The sequence below is a fragment of the Bombus bifarius genome, unplaced genomic scaffold (genome assembly GCF_011952205.1).
Source record: "Bombus bifarius isolate JDL3187 unplaced genomic scaffold, Bbif_JDL3187 scf7180000008197, whole genome shotgun sequence".
NCBI classification, from domain to species: domain Eukaryota; kingdom Metazoa; phylum Arthropoda; class Insecta; order Hymenoptera; family Apidae; genus Bombus; species Bombus bifarius.
In genome coordinates, this window is record NW_022884504.1 from 320373 (window position 1) to 339457 (window position 19085).

Genomic DNA, 19085 nt, shown 5'->3' on the forward strand with positions numbered 1-19085 from the left:
ATTCCAAAGTCAATTCGATTTGTTTAAACACTTATAGCAAACAAATAGAGAAGAGATGTTATTTTCGTTTCAGAAATACAATATTTCAATAGAATACCACTTTATAAGAATCGCACTTTATAAAAAGTTTTAGATCGACAATTTTTAGATAATTGTGACAATTGGATTACAGTACATGAAATATCTGTCCGGGTAGATTCGTCTGTCTTTAGAAATGCGATTAAAACTACATTTGAATGTGCTTAATGCACGAGCTTTTCTCTTTCGCCGGCGATTGTCCTAAATAAATTACGCGCTCCACAGAGTTTATTACAATCCATAGGGAACGAATTGCTTCACCTCCTTTTTCTACATTCATCGGCAATGAATTTTAATAAGATTTTACGTTCGAATCGTATGATCCACCACGAAACGTTCAACCTTATCTTACTAATGCAAAATACTGTTTTCACATATGTTAGTTGCACTTATCGCATCCATCGAGTAACCATAATTCCGTTACTTTTCAGAATTCCAACATAGAGTTTCTCACACATATCTTTTGAAAGCCTATCCTTTGAGAAAATATAAAAGGACTGAGATGATTACGGTTATCGTACCACCGTATAACAATCGTGGAATAGAAATGTTACAATTTTTATACCACAGCCTCTAAAACAGTAACGTACATAGTAAACGTAGATCACAACACCGGACAGTTACGGTTTCCGTCGATGTAGAGAAGGCGGCACAAAAAGAGCTACTATAAAACAATATATTCAAGGAGAGAACAGCATAAAGTTCCACGAGATTTTCAGTCCCCGACATTATTAACATGTCCTAGGCAACTGGCGTGGCCAGATAAGTTTTTTTTAGCCATCACTGTCCGTTTCGGGAGTGGACACACGTTCAGTACGAAATATATCTGCATCCAGGCCGTGTATACCCACGGCTATATATATAACCGTGGCAGGAATATATGGAGATTTACATATTTGTTTCAGCATAATGAATTCCATGCATGGTCAGCTGCTAACCACGCAAAAGTTATTACGGGTACACAGATTACAGGCGGCTCCTGCGTTAAAATGAACGTATCTGCCGACTTGCTACGCAGACTGCCCACGGAATCGATGACCCGGCTGTGCCATGTGGTAGCCGATGTAAAATTAAAAAACAAAAAAAAAAAAAAAAAAGAGGGAAAGAGAAAAAACGAGGAGAAAGAAATGAAAGAATATCGGTTGAAATTTCGAACGAATATTTTCTAGCCTGGAATTCTGCGGCCTGTAGCCGGCGCATTTCGATTTTTCCCCAATGTTCGAAACGTATCTATATCGTCGATTTTGCAGGGGAACTCTTCTGCAGCAGATGTGAATTGTTATCGACAGACAAGTATTTGTAGGAAGATTTGACGCAATATATTTGTTGAGTATCTTGTTTTGTCGGCATAAGAGATTTCGCAGAATGTTGATAAAGCGTTTCATCCATCAACGAAAAGACAGTTTATTCTCGTTTAAACGATAAGTTCTTTTGAAAAGTTTCCGAAATCTACGAGTACGTTATTCCAATATCTAAAGTAAAGCTCACTGCTCTTTAAATATCCAGCAAAGTATCAAGTATAGAATTCCGTATGAGAATCACGAAAGAGAACAATACGAAAATTTCAAGTACGTGCAAAGATTTGCTAGTTCTCTGGGCTGTCCAATTTTAAAAAGCACCTACATCAAGAACTTCGACACGAGATAACCGAATAACGTCTCCCACGAAGAATAAGAACTAATCGATCATATCTCCTTTATAACGGTACGTAAAAACGACAAAAAAGAAAGAACATGCTTTTTCACCGTACCGAAAAAAGGAACAAATTAAGTCTCCTTTGCATCGAATCCGAAAAAAAGTATGGCTAGCTACAAAAGCGTCTCGCTCTATCTGGCTCATCGTCTCGACCGGCAACTTCTATAAAAGTTTCAACCTCTGCTCGCCGCAACGACAATTCGCAATTTCCCCGACGACGACTGTTTTGCGCTGGTCTTTTCGTCGTACACCGCGCAAGGAACCACCCCGCATCCTTATTGCCGGAGGACTAGAGAGGCCCGAGTCAACGGAGACGTGAAATTGGAAAAGGTTCGGCTTGTCAGATAGAGCACGGCTCCTGGAATGCTGGACCACTGGTGACAGCTGCGCGGAACAGATTGCACGAATCAAGTGGGTCCAACCTCGACGACGACCGCGACACTGACAACGACAATGACTTACGATGGTCCATAAACGAAATTTAGTAGTTCAATGGTTAATAAAAAGAAAAAAAAGGAGAAAAAATATATGTATGTATATAAAATACAGAATATGAAAAGGTAACGATTTATTATATTACAAGTTTTTTGGGGCTGTTTTCCAAGAAATGATTTGAACGGCGATATGAATAGGAATATCAATAGGAATAAAGTTTCAAAATCGAATATTTAAAAGTTTGATTATTTTTATATCGCTTTAAAGATTCGCAAAGCTGGAGACTACATATTAAAATTTACTACAATGTTTGCGGACTAAAGTTTCCAGCTACTCGAAGTCCTGCGTCACTAAATTTAGATTCTGACCTAGGCAACGACGACCACGGAAACTGTTCCGGTGAAGAATCGAAAATTGTATTAAATCCTGGGCGACGCGTATCATAAACCACGAGGGCCACCGGGGCGAAAGCATTTCGCTTTCGAATTGCGAAACGCAATAATTCGTGACGTTTCATGCGATACCGATTCGAGGGTGCAACGAGAAAAAGCGAGCCGAGGTTTCGAGTAACTCGATATTTCTTGTTGCGGACGTTTACGTTGTTTCTCTCGCGGAAATCTACATATCCCGTTTTTTGCCTGACCCGTGGCTAACGAGGAGATGCGGGGAGTGGGAAATCGAATTAAAAGGAAAAATAGATCGAAATAGAAAGCGGTAGGGAAGGGAGAGAGAAAAAAATGAGAAGGAAATGCACGAGCCCGACGAACGTTTCGATTCGAAACGATGGACCGGGCACAGTTCGGTAAACGATTGAATTTTCCGAGTCAGAATAACCAAAGCTGTTTTTGATTCCCCAGAAAAATGAGTACGCGCTCCCGCGTCATTTATGCATATGTCTGTCTCTTTGATTGACGATAAAACAGCCTGCGCTCGGGCTAACATTTCTTTTGGAAGGATAAATTCGAACGTGTATCTAGATGGAAAAGGGAGAGCGCGTGCCAGGTGAAAAAGTTACGAGCACTTACTGCCATTTAGATCACTTTAGGTCGCTGCTCGACGAAATCGAAAAAGGTACAGGTTCGTTCGAAAAAGAAAGAAAAAGAAAAAAAAAAGAAAAAAAAAGAGGAGGAAGAGTTGGCAGTCCGAAAACAAAATGTTTCCGCTCTGAAACTTTTTCAGTACGATTCGTTGACCCAATTATTAATAACTACCTCTTTACTTTTTAACAATTAAAATGTTAAAGTTCAGTATTACGAAGGTATTTTGAATCGTAAGCTCTGTCAAATTTAAATCCTTATAACGCTTAGTGGTCCAATTATTCCGCACAAAATGCAGAAACTTTTCGTTCAATCCAACAAAAACAGTCCAACCAAATTTTATACTGCTCTTTCGTTTCAACCAAAAAGAACTCGAGCTTTTGACGTCCCCACTGTCAAATGCACGAATTAGCACAAGTCCCTGAATACGCTGGGGAGTTGAAGCCTGTACTCCAACTAGGTAGAACTTGGAAATAAAATTAAGCGACGGTCCAGTCGATAAACAACACTCGGGTACAATTCCGAACGTCCACTTGACTCGCGTAATCTGCTCGGTACAGCTGCCACCGTGGCCCTACTGAATGGGGGCAGTTCGGTGGTGTCCGCCGTGTGGTTGTCGTCTTATCTGTCGAATCGAAGCCCCCTTTTAATTCCTCCGACGATTCTCAAGTTCTCTGCCCGGCAAAGTTCGGCGCAGCCGCATTGTAGAAGCGGCGCATTTATTGTCTAGCCGCTTTATCGAGGAAGCTGCTGAAAGTAAGCTGTTTATCGGCAGCTCCCAGACACCACCGTCCTCAGCGGTGTCACTTTCCACGAGATTTCGAGCTTCCTGGCCAGGATTCAAAGAAGAGAGGGCAAGAGGGAGAGAGATAGAGAGTGAGAGAGAGAGAGAGAGAGAGAGAGAGAGAGAGAGAGAGAGTTCTGTGTCTCTGCTGGTCCGATTGGACGACTGGTCTGAAACTGGGTTTCCATCCTTGTGATAATGCTTGTGACACTTTGTCGCGTTAAATTGTTTTGAATTAGTAGCCCTAGCTTTCTGCTCGCTCATGAATTCTCGATAAAGCGCCCTGGCTAACTTTGGCCGCGTCTTCTGTTCTTCGGATTCCCGGATTTCTGGGCGTTTTTATATATTTTTGAAGAATATTCTAAGACGATTATGAAGATTCTAAGACGGATTAACGTACTTTTAGTTTGGCTTGCTGCTTTAATATCGCTTGTAGAATCGACGTACAAGTATGTGGGAAAATGTTAGATAAAACAATAAAATTGCAACTCACAATTTGAAGAAACGTAACGTTTTGTAAGAGTGGGACGATAGGAGCGTTCGATCAAGTAGATAAGGTCGGTCTGCTGTCAGACTAGGGTCGTGCAATTGCTCGACGATCTTACGATAACTCCAACGAGTCAGAAATTACAGTAAAACATACTGTAGGTTAGTTTCCATGTAATAATCGCAGGTAGCGATATTTTTAGCTCTAACACAATCTATTTCTTGAAATAATTTAACTGCAATATTTCAATGAATTTACGTTAATGAGTTTACTATTAATCTACGTTGGTCAGGAAATTCTTCTTCCACTTATATTTTGCAAAACTCTTTGTTGTTCTTAGGAGGCCTAGAACCGATTGACTTATTCAAATTTAATGCACCAAGTTTTCATTACGGACGTTGCATGCGACGTATCACGCGAATGCGAAGAAACTACGTCATAGACTGCGCTTTAATTTTCCTTGCTTCAGAGACACCAAACACGGATCGCATCGCGTACCAGTGACAGCTGTACGCAACAGACTCTAGGAAACTCGAAATTCGTATAAGTAAGACCGAGTTTCGCGAAACTTGCGTCAGTAGTAAAAGTGTGATACTTTTACTAACGAAATACGATCCTGTTGCTGTTCGTCAAACGGTAGAACGCGCTTTAGCTTCCCAAGAAATCGAGAATGAAATATCTTTTAATAATACATAATAAATTCCATGAAGTAGTAGAGATACGTAATATCGACGAGAAAATGGTACGAGTTTAATTCCTATCTTTTAGGATAAATCCAAAACTCAAAGAGAAATCCAATCTTGTACTTTTAATTTGTTATTGTTTCTTTTTTTTCTCCACAGTGGATTTAGTTGGTAGCAATAAAGTACGTTTCCTAAACGAAGTTAGTGCTATAGTGAAAGCAACAAAGTCATCGGGGTTCGTGCAGCTAGAGACGGATATCCAATCGGGATATCGAAGGTCAAGGAGCTATCACGGCACAAATTGGGTTACCGAGGACGGAGCGTATCGAGAAAATCCTATTTCCAACTCGCTATTTTTCTCTGGCCGAACCGAGCTTCCACGTTTTTATACCGGATAACAGCGCGAGTCTTTCCTGTTATCCGACCCGATCTTTGAATCTTCTCAACTTTGGCCAGTTTGTAACTACCCTGCGCTTTTCCACTCCACCCTGAAACCGATGCTTCCACGCGAATCCCACAAATAAGGCTGCGCGTTATTTTATGCACTGCTTCTTAATTCTAGATAATATCGATTAAATGAGATTTTTTCTACGAAATCGAAATTTAGTATTTTATCTCAAGTTACGATTATTAGGGTATCAAATTTTCTGAAGTAAGCGCGAATTAATTTTTCATTTCCTTGCTAATTTTACCACTGTTATTTAGATTTCACAATTGTAAAGAATGAAAATAACAATTTTCGGCACAGTTCGTTGCTCAATTACAAATCAGCCACGAGTGAATTTCAACGAAGGAAAGATCCTTAAAATCAACAAAAATGAAAGCTCGTTGCGAAAGAAGATTCGTTTTTCTAAGAATAAATATTCATTCTACCATCAAATTGAAAAAATTCTTGCTACAGAAACATAAAAGGATATTTCCTCCCGTAGTTATTTTATAAAATATCCATCTCCGCCGTTATTTCAAACATTATCTAAAATAGTTCAAAGAAATTTGAATTATTTTAAGGAAATCGGACGCTACAATTATTATTATTTGTGACAGTGTATCCCGAGAAGGGAAAAGATTCTTTGTCGTGGAAACATCTGACGTGTGACGGTCTAGCGAAAGAATCTGGAAAATGTCGGGGGTCGAAGCTGATCCGGGCTTTCGTTTATGTGATTCCACCGGAAGGAACCTACCTGCCAGACGGCCGTAACGCTGAAACATTCGCTCCACATCGGTCTTGCTGCACTGAAACGTGTTTAGATTCCCGACGAAAACTCGGGAATTCACCGCCTGTGGGTCCTGCGAATTGGTCTGGTTGCCCACTTTGCTCATCTTCATCGCCTGGAACAGAAGAATGTAACCGGATACCGGTTTATCGTCGGACGTGATTTGAGTGACGATGCAACGAAAAGTGATACAGTCATTTTATTGGCCTTCACCTTAATAGAACGTTCCTACGACCGATACTCGCGTCACCGGCTACACGGACGTTCGTTTATGACATTCGTTCTTGGATTTAGGCCGATTTCACGGGTCTTTTTATCGGCCTTCGCGTGGTCGTTTAATCTTCTTCGTTTCAGATACCATGATACAAGTATTGATACGTAAATCAACATAAAAAATTATTGGTATTAAAGAATGGATCGTAACATTTTTTCGTATATCTGACCTCGGAAATTTATTTTATAATCTTGTGCGTACTTTACTTGTATAACAAAATAAAACCAAAGTGTCTGTTCTTCGAAGTTACTTTTGAGAATGGAGGATTTTGAACGGGACCGAGTAGACGTTCAAACGCAATACTTTTATCAGTGAAAGATGAAACTTCACAGATTGCGACAACTTCACAGAGGTTCGACGAAACTATCGTGTTCCCGGGTAACAAATAATGTGCTCAGTACAGTCTGGCGGAGACTTAATGAAATTCGCTGGAACCCTTTAAATTGACGAAAGATGCGCGGTCGTCGACACGTTGGGTCGTATCGTGCGGTGAGAACGCGAGGAATTAATTAACGCGTTTGCGATTCCATTCTAAAAACCACGAAGTTCGACGTGTCTACCTCGTTTCTCATTTTCCATAATATATACCACAAAACTAATGAGGTCGTTAGCCATGTCGACGCTAAATACAACACACGACGCGGATAGATTCTCAGTGGCAGGGCGATGCCGATTTTCATGGAATCTGTTAATCTCGTGTATGATCATGCGTTAATTGGGCGAACGTGTGCTAATTCACTCAGCCGGTCCGAGAAAAAAATTTCCCTGCCCTTTGATCGTATCGAAGCTCGATTTCAGTCTGTTTTCATCGCATGTTGTCCGGGGCAATGACTTTTTAATTGATACAAAAGATTTTTCAGCGGATATTCAACGAGCTAAAGTCCGCACGTTTTGATATTCAATAAGCTTCATTGCGCTAATTTTTCTCTGTTATATCTCTCTTACTATACTTCTTGTTCTAAATTTTATTCAAGTGTCCGCCATACGAGCAGCTATTATTAGGTTGCCTCAAAAGTTCCTTTTGTTCTATAAGAAAGTAGTAGATGCACAACATTTTTTGTTTTACATTATTTTATTGAATTGTTTGATCCATTTTATTCTATTACTGCAAAATAGATCATACATAAATCCATAAAATAATGTAAAATAGAAAATGTTGTACATCTATTATTTCACTTATGAAACGAAAGACTTTTGGCACAACCTGATACTTAGCTTAAAGCATTTGTTAGAATTCGTTATTCTACACTTTAAGATTATTTCGAAAGTATCGCGTTTCTACGAAAATACTATTTGAAAATATTTATTCCTTTTTCCAATATTCGAATTATGAAATTTTCCTATCGCTACGGCTGCAAACGATACCGTGGATATCGCGTTTCATAATTAAAGCATTCAACTGCGAACAAATTTCGCTAAAAAGCGCGCTGATGGTGCAGTATTACCTTTCCACAAATGGCACGGTTGCATTATGAACCATATTAAACAAAAACGTAATGCGCTAAATAAATTAAATCTTCATGAATAAACACAATTTGTCGATCGCCGAATATCTACCCCCGCGTAAATGCGCCTGAAAATGTATAAAATCAAACGAAATAATGTTTTTGCGATCAAAGCTTGTGCAAATCATAAGCAAAGCGGATTTCGTGTAAAAGATCGACAGGCCACGTAATTTGCTGCATCGGTTTTTCCACCTTCCTTCACGTAAAAATCGACGCACACATCTACTTTACAAAATTGCCAGCGATGTGGCGAATTCTTCCTCGATAAAACCTACTTTCATCCGTCGCGTCGCGTCGCTGGCTAATTTCGATCTTCCCTTCAAAATTTACCTGGTATAAGTGTGCATGATTAACGTTCCTGATATTTTAATATATCATGCTCTCGCCATTGATCCGCATTTTGGTACCAATAACCGTGGTAGATAATTCGTGGGAAAAGATACTCGTAACTATTCCAACTTCAAAAATTTTCGAGTTCCTTCTTGTGCATTCCTGATATTGAGGTTTCCTATTTTTAGAAAAATATCATTCCGAAAATTCTATGAGAAAATTTAACAAAAATGGTCTGAACGTGAGTATACACGAAGATTGAATTTTTATTGAAAACATGAAAATATTGTAATATGAAATTATGGTGCTCTTTTGTAGAGTATATCGATGAGCACTAACGATGCAGAAATATGTTGTGTGGTGGGTACATCGAGTAATGATATATATTATGTCGCGGCGCATGTAACCACCCCTTAATATTGGCTTGATTGATGTCGGAGTAATTACTAGCGAACACGTTCAGTCAAGGGAAATTGGAGATGCGTCTAATTAGTCCCGCACTGCGCCCCTTCTGTAATTAGCATAAACAGTAAGAATTTTCGTGGTCATTTGAAAGTGAAAGTTATCTATCCGGTAATATGAAATGGAATCTTACCGATTTAATTAAATCACAGCGCGTACAGCTCACGTGTAAACTGAATTAACGCCACTTTCACGGGAAACGATATATTATACGAATAATTACTTCCCACAATTTCTTGTAGATTTTTTATCATTTTTAATTGTAGCCCTCTCAGTTTACAAATAAAGAATATCAAATACTAAAGAAAGATCGAAGAATATTCAGGTTACAAAAATTCATCAAGTTTCGAAAAAACGGTAGAGAAAAGTGAAATTAGTTAAATACCCGAAAGATACCCAGCCATTGAGGAATGCCAGGTAACAAAGCAACGCTGAAATTCGAGGTATATTTTATAAAGGTTTCCCTTTTCCTATCTCCATTACAAGCCGGCCCGATTCCAGCCACGAGATTCGCGACGAACGCTCTCGATGCGTTTCACAAACGCTTTCGACGAACGCCAGCATTTTTTGGCCACGTTAGGTTTGATGCTACACTTAACGCGAACGATATTTCCCGTGGAAACGACGAGAATCATCGTTTTGTTAAAAAAAAAGAGGAAAAAAGAACAGGCTCAGGTGGAACAAACAGAAATAGGAAATAAAAGAGAAAAGAAATAAAATAGAATAGAATAAATAAATGAATAAATCACTAAATGAGCATAAAAGAGTCGAGAGAGAGAGAGAGAGAGAGAGAGAGAAATCTCACCGTTTCTGAGCGTCTCTAGTCGTTCAATTTTATACGTTTCCTGTTGCCAATTTTACGTGAACTCCAAAAAATTTCTACGTAATATTTCCTCGACATCTCGAATCGTCATAGGAAGTTTTATTTTTTAGTTTACGTTCCGTTTCGTTTCGTTCAGGTTGGCCCGCTACTACAGGCTATGTACACTAAATTCCCATTACTTCCGGCTAGACGCATGGAAAACCCGAAAACATTGAATACAAGTGCGTGGGCGTATTGTTGTTGCCGTTGTCGCTGACGTTGCTATTGCTGCTGCTGCTACCGTTTCCCCCACTCTCAATTTTCTTTTCCCCGTGTTAATGTTAACACCATACGCGTGTTTTTAAATCGCTATACGCGAAATAAATCGTGCCTCGCATGCTCGTAACGGTTCTGTAACGAACACGAAGATTTTTATTTCGATTTCGGTGAATTGTCGTGCCGTTGAATTTACCGTACTGGCGATTTCGTACCGACGCATAGTATAAATACGTAGCGTATAAAATATATAATGTTGCGTTTTCCACGGTGATTATTGGGAAATAAAAATGAATCGATCTCTCCTCCATACCCTCTGGCGTTCCCGATATTTCTACTTTTAAATTCAACGATTCCATTCGTTGCAATTATTATGCTACGTTACCCGTAAAATTGTCATGGAAATTACTGGCATTTTTTCATTATTTTCGTATCGCTGTATTCACGCTTTTATTTGTTTCTGAGTGTCTTTTTTTAAATGATCTATAAAACTCGTTTGAACGTGTATCTCTCTGTGTAATAATATGTCGGTTTAGTGAGAGAAATATCTAAGAAGCATGAAAGTTAAGTAGCGAGGGTAAATGTGGAATATGAAAGGAGAAACGAATGCTCGTGACGAGTGCAAGATAAGGACTATCATTTCCGCATATTGATTCGCATTTGCGACCGGCTATCGACTCTTTTATGATATCTCTTTCCTTTACTGGCAGCAGAACCTAATGTTTTGATAGTACTTTTAACTTCGAAATTGACGTGCATCGTACCGTCGTCGAAGAAACGTTCACGGAATTGTTAAAAATATTTAACCCTTTTAATGTCGAATGTTCTTCTGATTACGAGAATAATTTTCTTAGCAAATACGTTCGTCGTTTAACTAATCTTTTCTCATAGCGCGGAGAGGTTGAAAAATTACTTGAAAGACAAATGAAAAATGCTGCCACGCGTTGCAAGCACGCTAAAATATTTTCTGGAATAAAATCTCTTCGAAAAACTTGATTAACTGAATAGAACGAACGATAATAGTGTGAACAAATGAAGTGACATGGTTTAATAATTTAATATAACCACCTAATAATTCGTAAATTCACGCGTATTTGGTGTGAAAATATTGCAGTGTGTTTCATCTGCAAATAGTAATTTGGAATTCTTTCAACTATAATTTTAACGAAAACATCTTAAATGGTGCACGCAGTTGGTGTACTTTTCGACGAATTGCAACATAAATAACGGCGACAGTGGTGCGAAATTTGGGTCCATTACAAACAAAAGTGTAATTAGAAATCTGAACGTCGTCGATTCAAGCCGAGGCAAGAATCCGATTCGGAAACTTTGATGGAATTTCTCAACAGTGAGCACCTGCGAATACGTTTCAGCCAATGTATCAAGAGACGTGATACAATTCTCCATGAAATAAAATTCCGGCCAACTTTAAATTGATATGTACACTTTAACAAAAATTCTGTTTGAAATGGAATCTTAAAATGTACGTATATCGAAAAAACATAGTTATGCAATACTTAGCTACCAGTTTAATAGTTGCACAACAAATAATGTACCCTACATAACAAATGTTTGTATATTGAATATTTATAGAAATAAATTAACCTGTTCTCATATTTACATCGATATTTTCATTCGATATCTAATTCATGCTTTGTTTTCTGCGAAAATAAGCGAAATATTAAATATTTTAGAGGATTCGACAATATATTGTACATATTTCATTCCTTTTACCATTAAATTTGCTGAGAATATTATAATTGTATCATTGGAATTTACTAAATCTGACAGCAAAGATATAAATAAAATAATAAAATCACAATTAATCATAAATAAACACGTCTATTAAATGATGTGTCTGTTCACACACAGTCCAATTCTACTCAATGTCACTTCTACTTTCAGATTTTAAATCACCAAACATTTCTTAATGACTACAAACAAGCACACAAGTATACGTAACTTTGAAAATTATAATGTCAACGATTTGTTGTGATTATACTCCATATATTTTCGAATAATAAATACAAATACCGATAGCGAAAAAAAGAACGGAAAGCGAAAAAAAAAAAAAACATGACATGAAAATTTAACTTCCTACGTTAACCTGTCTGTGTTAAAATATCCAGATAAACTAGTCTATACACAAATAGCAGACAAAACAGGCAAATGCGTAACAATCGGTTCGTTCGTTCGGGCAACGATTTTGTGTTCCGCGAGGTGTATAGCCGGACATAGGACCAGAATCGTAGAGACGGAAGTTCTCCAATTTTATAACGTTATTCAGCTGGGCGTTCAAGCTGAATATGAAACGGGGGAATTAAAGCGAAGGGGAATCCGTTTCGAAAATAGTATGAAAATGAGAGCGGCGCGATGAAAACGAAAGAAGTTAAAGATCTCGGTGTTACGAGGAGACGGCGCGCAGGATTCTCGAATTCAAACTTAATCTTTCGCCACGATCATCGGAAGTGGAAGTTCCTCGAGGGAGGCACGAAACTAAGAAGATTATCCATAATTTATGTAGGAAGTAAAACAAAGAGTGGACTGCCGCTGGTGGTGCTGTATAATTTCAGGTATCGTCACGTGGACTATCGTTCTGAGTTTCGGAATCTCGTTAATTTCCCTTCCTACGGTTTCAAGCTGCTCCATTTTCCCCGCCGTCGAACCCCATCATGTATATTTATTCATTTACACCTACAATTTACTCCATTTACGTCTCTCAATACAGCTTTAACAAAAGCATCGCAATAAGGACATATAATGCAACGTATTTGCAACACGCTCGTTCAACACGCATGCTATTCGTGCTATTTTCAACGAATTGTAATATTGTCATTCGTGTTAATGAAACATTCATCGAAGAAAATATTTGGCGAATTTAATGTGGACTTTGTATCGGGTTTATCATCCAGGAAGCATAATTTAGAGAAATATCCCATAATTTATGAACAGAGCAACAACGGAGTATATACAAATTATCGTATATACAAGAGGAATATGAGAGCGCATTGGGAATTAGATCTAATTTTGACGAAGGAACGAAGATACTCTAGGATTTAATAGAAAATAAGTGCGCGTGTAATCTGAAAATTTGACTAGGTCAGAGCCAATAGTTTCAGCAGAGAATAATCTGCCAGTATGTTGACCATTCGTTATTCAAAATAACAGGCTACAATGCTGGTCAGGCGTCCGGTTAATTATTCGATCGAGAGAAATTACGGTTATACATCGAGGTAGAATGCTACGCGTGTATCTCTGCAAATATTAGATCAAAGAAACATGTGATTATTGATGAAGACGAAACACGCAATTTCCCTTAATGTACAAGGATGAAAATTAGTCGAAACAACTGTGTTCAAGGGTCTCGCACATGCATGTTTTTTTTCGAAACTTGAACGTCACCGAACACCAGATTTACTATACGAACAGTCAGGTGAAAGAAGAATTCAATGTTTTTAGACCGATCCTTCCTCTTGGTTTCATCGTGATATTAACAATCAGTCCTTCCACTGAATAAATTTTTCGAGAAGATACCGCAGATTGTATTCGTCCTGCAGGTTGCAAATAACTTATCAAAAAATGAAAATCGAGAGAATTTAATGGAGATTTAAAAGATTGAAATGAAAATTAAAATGAATTTTTTACCTGTAAAAATGTCTCTATTTAAAAGTTCTACTAAATGTATTCGATATAAAAATACATTATATCCATTTTAAAACGTACCTTGTATTTTTTATTCGACTTTCTACCCCTTCTATGCGTAACGTATATTTTAAAATTATTTTAATACCAACGAATTAAAAATATTACGTACTACGAACACTTAAAAACATTGAATACTATAAAAATATGAGTAAGTGTTTGCTAAAAAAATGTAACGTTAACGCAACGAGTAAAAATTCACGTCGGTAAGCGACGAGCTTCTTTCTATCCCTTTCTTCCAGCCAGAAAGTTAAAAGAAGAGGGAAAGAAAGAAAGCAGGAGTTCGGTCTAAGAACAAAGGGTTGTCCGCGAGACGAGGAAACGATGCATTAACGAATTAAATGGAGCACAAAAGGTTAATATTCGAAATTTCACGCGTCCGACATGAACCTTTCCCTCGGCCGATTGTATCTAAGCATAATGAGCTACTACAATTGCCTTCTCCCGAGCAAAACGGTAATCCAGCGTCGCTTTGAATGCGCTCGTTACGAATCTATATAGCTTGGTCCCTCTCTTAAACACGGAATTTGGTGGCAATTGTACGATACGCGATTTCGAAGTCACTGCCGGATTGTGGCTGGCAATGGCGGGATAGAAATATCGGCAATTTACCCTCGGCCGGCTTTTGAGAATACGAAACTCGATTTACACGGCCATTACGCGGCCACTCGTTTCAACTTTATTCAATGCTCTCGACATGCTCCCGTGACTTTCAACGGATGTCCATGTCCATCCAACAATCACAGTTTTTCATATGAAAGTAATTATCATTAATGAGATAAGGACGAGACGAGGATCGGTAGGAAAAAATCGTTACGAAATACGAGGAAGTCTGAACGTTCTTTCTAGTACTGAGTGATGGCCCTAACACGAAGGGAAAAGATTTCTCGATTTATTGTTGGACATAGAACTTTCGTTATACGAATTGTATTTTTGCCGGGAATGAGATAAAAATTATATTTCGTGCCGACAATAACGTTCTCGAAGAAAATCGTACTTGAATCTAATTTCGGGGAATGTCCTACTTTCTGCTTAATTTCACCTTATGGCATCTCTCGACCGCACGATGGAAAAATCAAATCTAGCCTCTTCTTTGGTATCTTTTGTTTATTTCCTTTCATTGTTCGCAAGCGTCTTTTTAAACAAACTCGTTGTTCAACTTTCGTTTACAAAGTTTTGCTTACAAAAAAATGTTGTTTTGCAACAAAAAATAGAAGTATCTATTTATAATGAATTAGAAAATAATCAGAAATATTTTCATTGAAACATTTATTTTTAATGAGAAATCCAGATCATGAGAATATAATGAAGATATACAAGCAATTCAGTTTGAAATAGGAAATTGTTTTTAGAAATTCAATGTACGTTTTACACTCATTAACGATTTAGGTAGGTTACGATCTTGCATGTTCTGAATTTTTAGAAGAGGAAACAGAAATTACGGTCGTGAAAGATTCGTAGAAAGATGTATACTAAACAGTCTCACCGTTTTCGGCAAGTTTCAAAGTCTCATGAAATTCTTTTGTACAGTGAACATTCTAAATTGCACAACTTACAAAACTATCTTCAGTACTCTTTCGTTAAGAAGTTTAAAGTCGAAGAAAAGAGCTTCGCAAGCAACTTTCAAACATTCACGAAGAGAAATACTTGTGCGAGAGGAAAAAATTTTAAATTATATAATCATGAGAACTAACTCGCGCACTATTTTGTTTGCAAAGAGGAAATCTGGCAGCTGTTTTTGTTCCCGGAATCCTTAAATCTCAGTATAGAAACGCTACTGTATATTATGTGTGTACATAAGTAATAATAAAATCTCCATTGAGGTTTCAAATAGCTAATAAAAAAGAAAGGGAAAAATGTCTATTTTATACGCGAACAAAGAACGCGAGAGAAAGAAAAAGGGAGAGAGAAAGAAGAAGGAAGAAAACCTGCATATTATGAAAGACGAAAAGAATGTGAGAGAAGGAATTACAAAATATTTATTCTTTCTCACCAGACTATCCTTATCCTACAAAAAATATGTCGAAATTTAATCTAAAAGAGACAGGAATTTTCTGATTTTGTGTCCTGTGATAGTGATATAGGATTTCATTAATTTTTCCCACTTACACGTTGTCCAAGCATCAGCGAAATAAAAGCAAGGTGTAAGTGAGAGGTGGGTGAGTACCGAAATCCAATTAACTCTTAATTTAATTAAAAACCGACCGCGATACGTAAAACGCAAAAAAGTTTACGTTAAATATAAAAAATTACTTCTCGGCGAGCGACGTCGTGAATAAAATTTTTGTTTCAACCTCCCGTCGTCCTAGTTCCATGCATTTGTTCGTGAAACGCCCTAATTTAAGAATAACAGAGTGAATAAACCTGCTAGTTTGCAATGACGCAGGCAGAGAGGAAAAGGACAGAGCGTGTCGTAAAGTTTGCTTGTTACGATATTTCTCTAACGTCGATGCAGTCATGACCGTGAATGAAATGCGTGCAGAGAGAAAGAGAGAGGTCTGATGCTAATGCGAAGATGAAAACGTCGAATGGAATGCGGAATTTCTAAAACGAAGCATGAACGAATGCATTTGTGCTCGTTGAAAGAAAAACAACGGAGGAGAAACGAAAGATAAAAGTTGTTTGTATCGAATCCTTGCTTAAATAAACGCACCGTAAATCTTTTTTCAGTAATTGGCGTTGTCTTTGATCTAAGCTCGCCCCTTTATAGCTAAAAAATTGAAAGAAGAATTGTAACGAGTATTCGCTATAAAAATAGACAGCGAAATTTTCAAGAAAATTGTAGTTACGACAAAGAAACGCTGTAATAATATTAAAGTATTATATTCAGGAGAAAAAGATAGAATTTCCTTTACAGCTAATTTCTCGTATCTCTCCGATATTTCGCTTCCTTTCACCATCGAACATTCAATCCTCTGGCAAGCGCGATTACAATTTTCATCGTTGCCATTCTGCATTATGAACGCTCACGCTCATTATCGAGGCATGTGGCTCCGAATCTTCTGAAACATTCAGAGGGCTTGCCCTTCGCGTTTCCGCCGACACATCGGGGAAAGGGAGTGGAGAATTAATTTCTCAGCTAATAATGCGTACGGTTCAGGTTTGAACGCAAAAATAAAATAAAACATGTACGGAGAGTCGCGACGAAATTCACACCCAGGGCGATAACGTTGGATCAAAACGAAGACAGAGAAGCCGTGGAAACGTGGAAAGAAAAGGAAAGGGCGATAAGGGATATGGTATGAGTCACGGTTTGAATCGCGGCAACTCACCAGAATTGGATCAATTGAATTATACTTGTATGATTCATTAGCGCCTCACTCTGTGAAACAATAAGTGAATTACCACTAGAATTGTGCGAGATAGTAGACGACAGTTTCGTGTGTTTTTGTCGTTCGTGAGGCATGATAGAACGGCATAGACACGCATTGTTCTTCGCAAAGTGGATTACCCGTGGACGAGACGGGAACAGAAGCGATGATACTTTCATCGATGAGTTGGTTTTTTCAAAGCGTTCCATTGTTCTAACAAACGTTTATTCGTTCCATGTAGGGGTAAAACGACTTTCGATCGTTTCGTGTCGCGAAGCCGCACTATCCATCGAGTTCTCCGCGACGATTTGAAAATTTCGGGAAAGTAATTCGAAAGGGAGGAAGGTTCGTGGCTCTCGTATCTTCCATATAAGGTTAAGCAGTATATTTAAGCGAGTCTATTATCAGCTTGATGGATACCATTGACAAAGTATTACGAGACTCAGGCGCATTATTCTTTTAGGTCTTTGGCTGACCTTTTAATTATTAGATCCAGTAAAAGCATCGTTACGCAAGCATGTACAAAGGCGATTTAAATACGCGACCGTTGTTGATGTATCTTGGATCCTTCAAAGGATCAAGTTGAATTCATCATTAAATGATTACTCGTAGCTCGTAGAATGTAAACCAGTACTTTGTGTAAGAGAACAGAATCGAGTCGTTTCAATCGCCCGTTAAAATTCTAACGAAAATGTTAGATATTACGCCGCGATTCGTTCGGATTTACGTACTTTTTTTAAACACATGCACGAAAGCGGATCTTTCCAAGCTCGTGTCGTTCACTGCCAGGTTACAAATGAAACTTATCGCAAATCGATCTTCCTAAATGTAGCGGCGGGTAGACGTGCTCCACGGCGAATATCATTTAAACATTATCGCGTCTGACGTACCAAGAAAGATCAAGGAAATGTAAATTACAGCGCGCACGTATCGTCCAGCACGCTGTCATTCGATCCGGTGATTATCATTAATCGCTGGAAATTGATGGAACTCCCGGATTGTGTATAGATCGTGTTCCACAGTTGCGAAATGAGGATGGAAAAAATACAGGGAGACGGGGGTTTAGTGTACATTCTTCGTAAGTGCAGGGCAAACGATTACGGCCAACTGCTTCACGGGTGAACTATGAACAGCTTCTGGAACGACGTTGAATGGGTGCAAACCGAGTGAAAGTTGTGCAAATGTTTACAGTGGAAGTGAACTGCGGCAAAGAAAACGTGCGGGGGCGGATGGGAGCGGATAGAGGGCAGTGGAGGGGGTACGGAGAAAACCGCGCCGCCATGCCTAAAGTTATTCAAAGGAGGAGAACGTCGAAGGGCCTTTGGTTGAATAGAGCGACCGAACAGAGCTAATTTTATTAGAGAAGTACTCGCTCTCCTCAACTGCGTTTGCTCGATTCGGCTTGAAAAAGCTACGTAAGAGACGATCGAATGTTTTTTAATTCGCTTCTTCATTCGATTAGCGTGAATTTCTTTCGCGGTACATTCGTTCAATGTTGAATTCGAAATGTTCTCCTGAAACACGCCTAAGCTTAGTTTACAACTGTATTTTTAATGAGCTAAAAAAAAGAAAAGGTTATATCATGTCAACTTTATAGAATATTTATATATTTCTTATGGTTGAACTTACTCACGAAAGGATGCTCGAGGTTTATGGCACAACAACTATGTCTCACTACATACTGACCGCTTCTACTTAAAGCCCACTTCTTTTATAGCTGTCGCTAAGTTTCACTTCTTTCGAGTAATTTATCCAATCTTAAACTTTTACATTCTTCGACGGATTATATAAACTTCAATGCAATTACATCTTTAAGCGAGAATCAAAATTATCGAAGCTACGGCCAGCCGTACCTGATAACGACAAACAACCCTAGGAAAAGCTGGTGAACAGTTAAGGAGAATTCTCTGCAGGTACGCGCTTATTATCGATTTTAAAATGTCGTTAGTAAGAAAACTTTCCCTTATAATAAATCCAATTTCCCCGGAACAACCTTGAAATTGGCTCGAA

At 38.4% G+C, this 19085-nt stretch overlaps 1 protein-coding gene across 2 annotated transcripts in view; it reads right to left on the reverse strand.

The window, feature by feature from the left end:
- Window positions 1-19085, reverse strand: part of LOC117209962 — a 248147-nt gene that overhangs the window by 95660 nt on the left and 133402 nt on the right. For both annotated transcript variants that reach the window (XM_033452452.1, XM_033452451.1), the window contains one exon: window positions 6381-6528. In XM_033452452.1, coding sequence (XP_033308343.1) covers window positions 6381-6528 — 148 coding nt within the window. The remainder of the gene's footprint in view (window positions 1-6380; window positions 6529-19085) is intronic.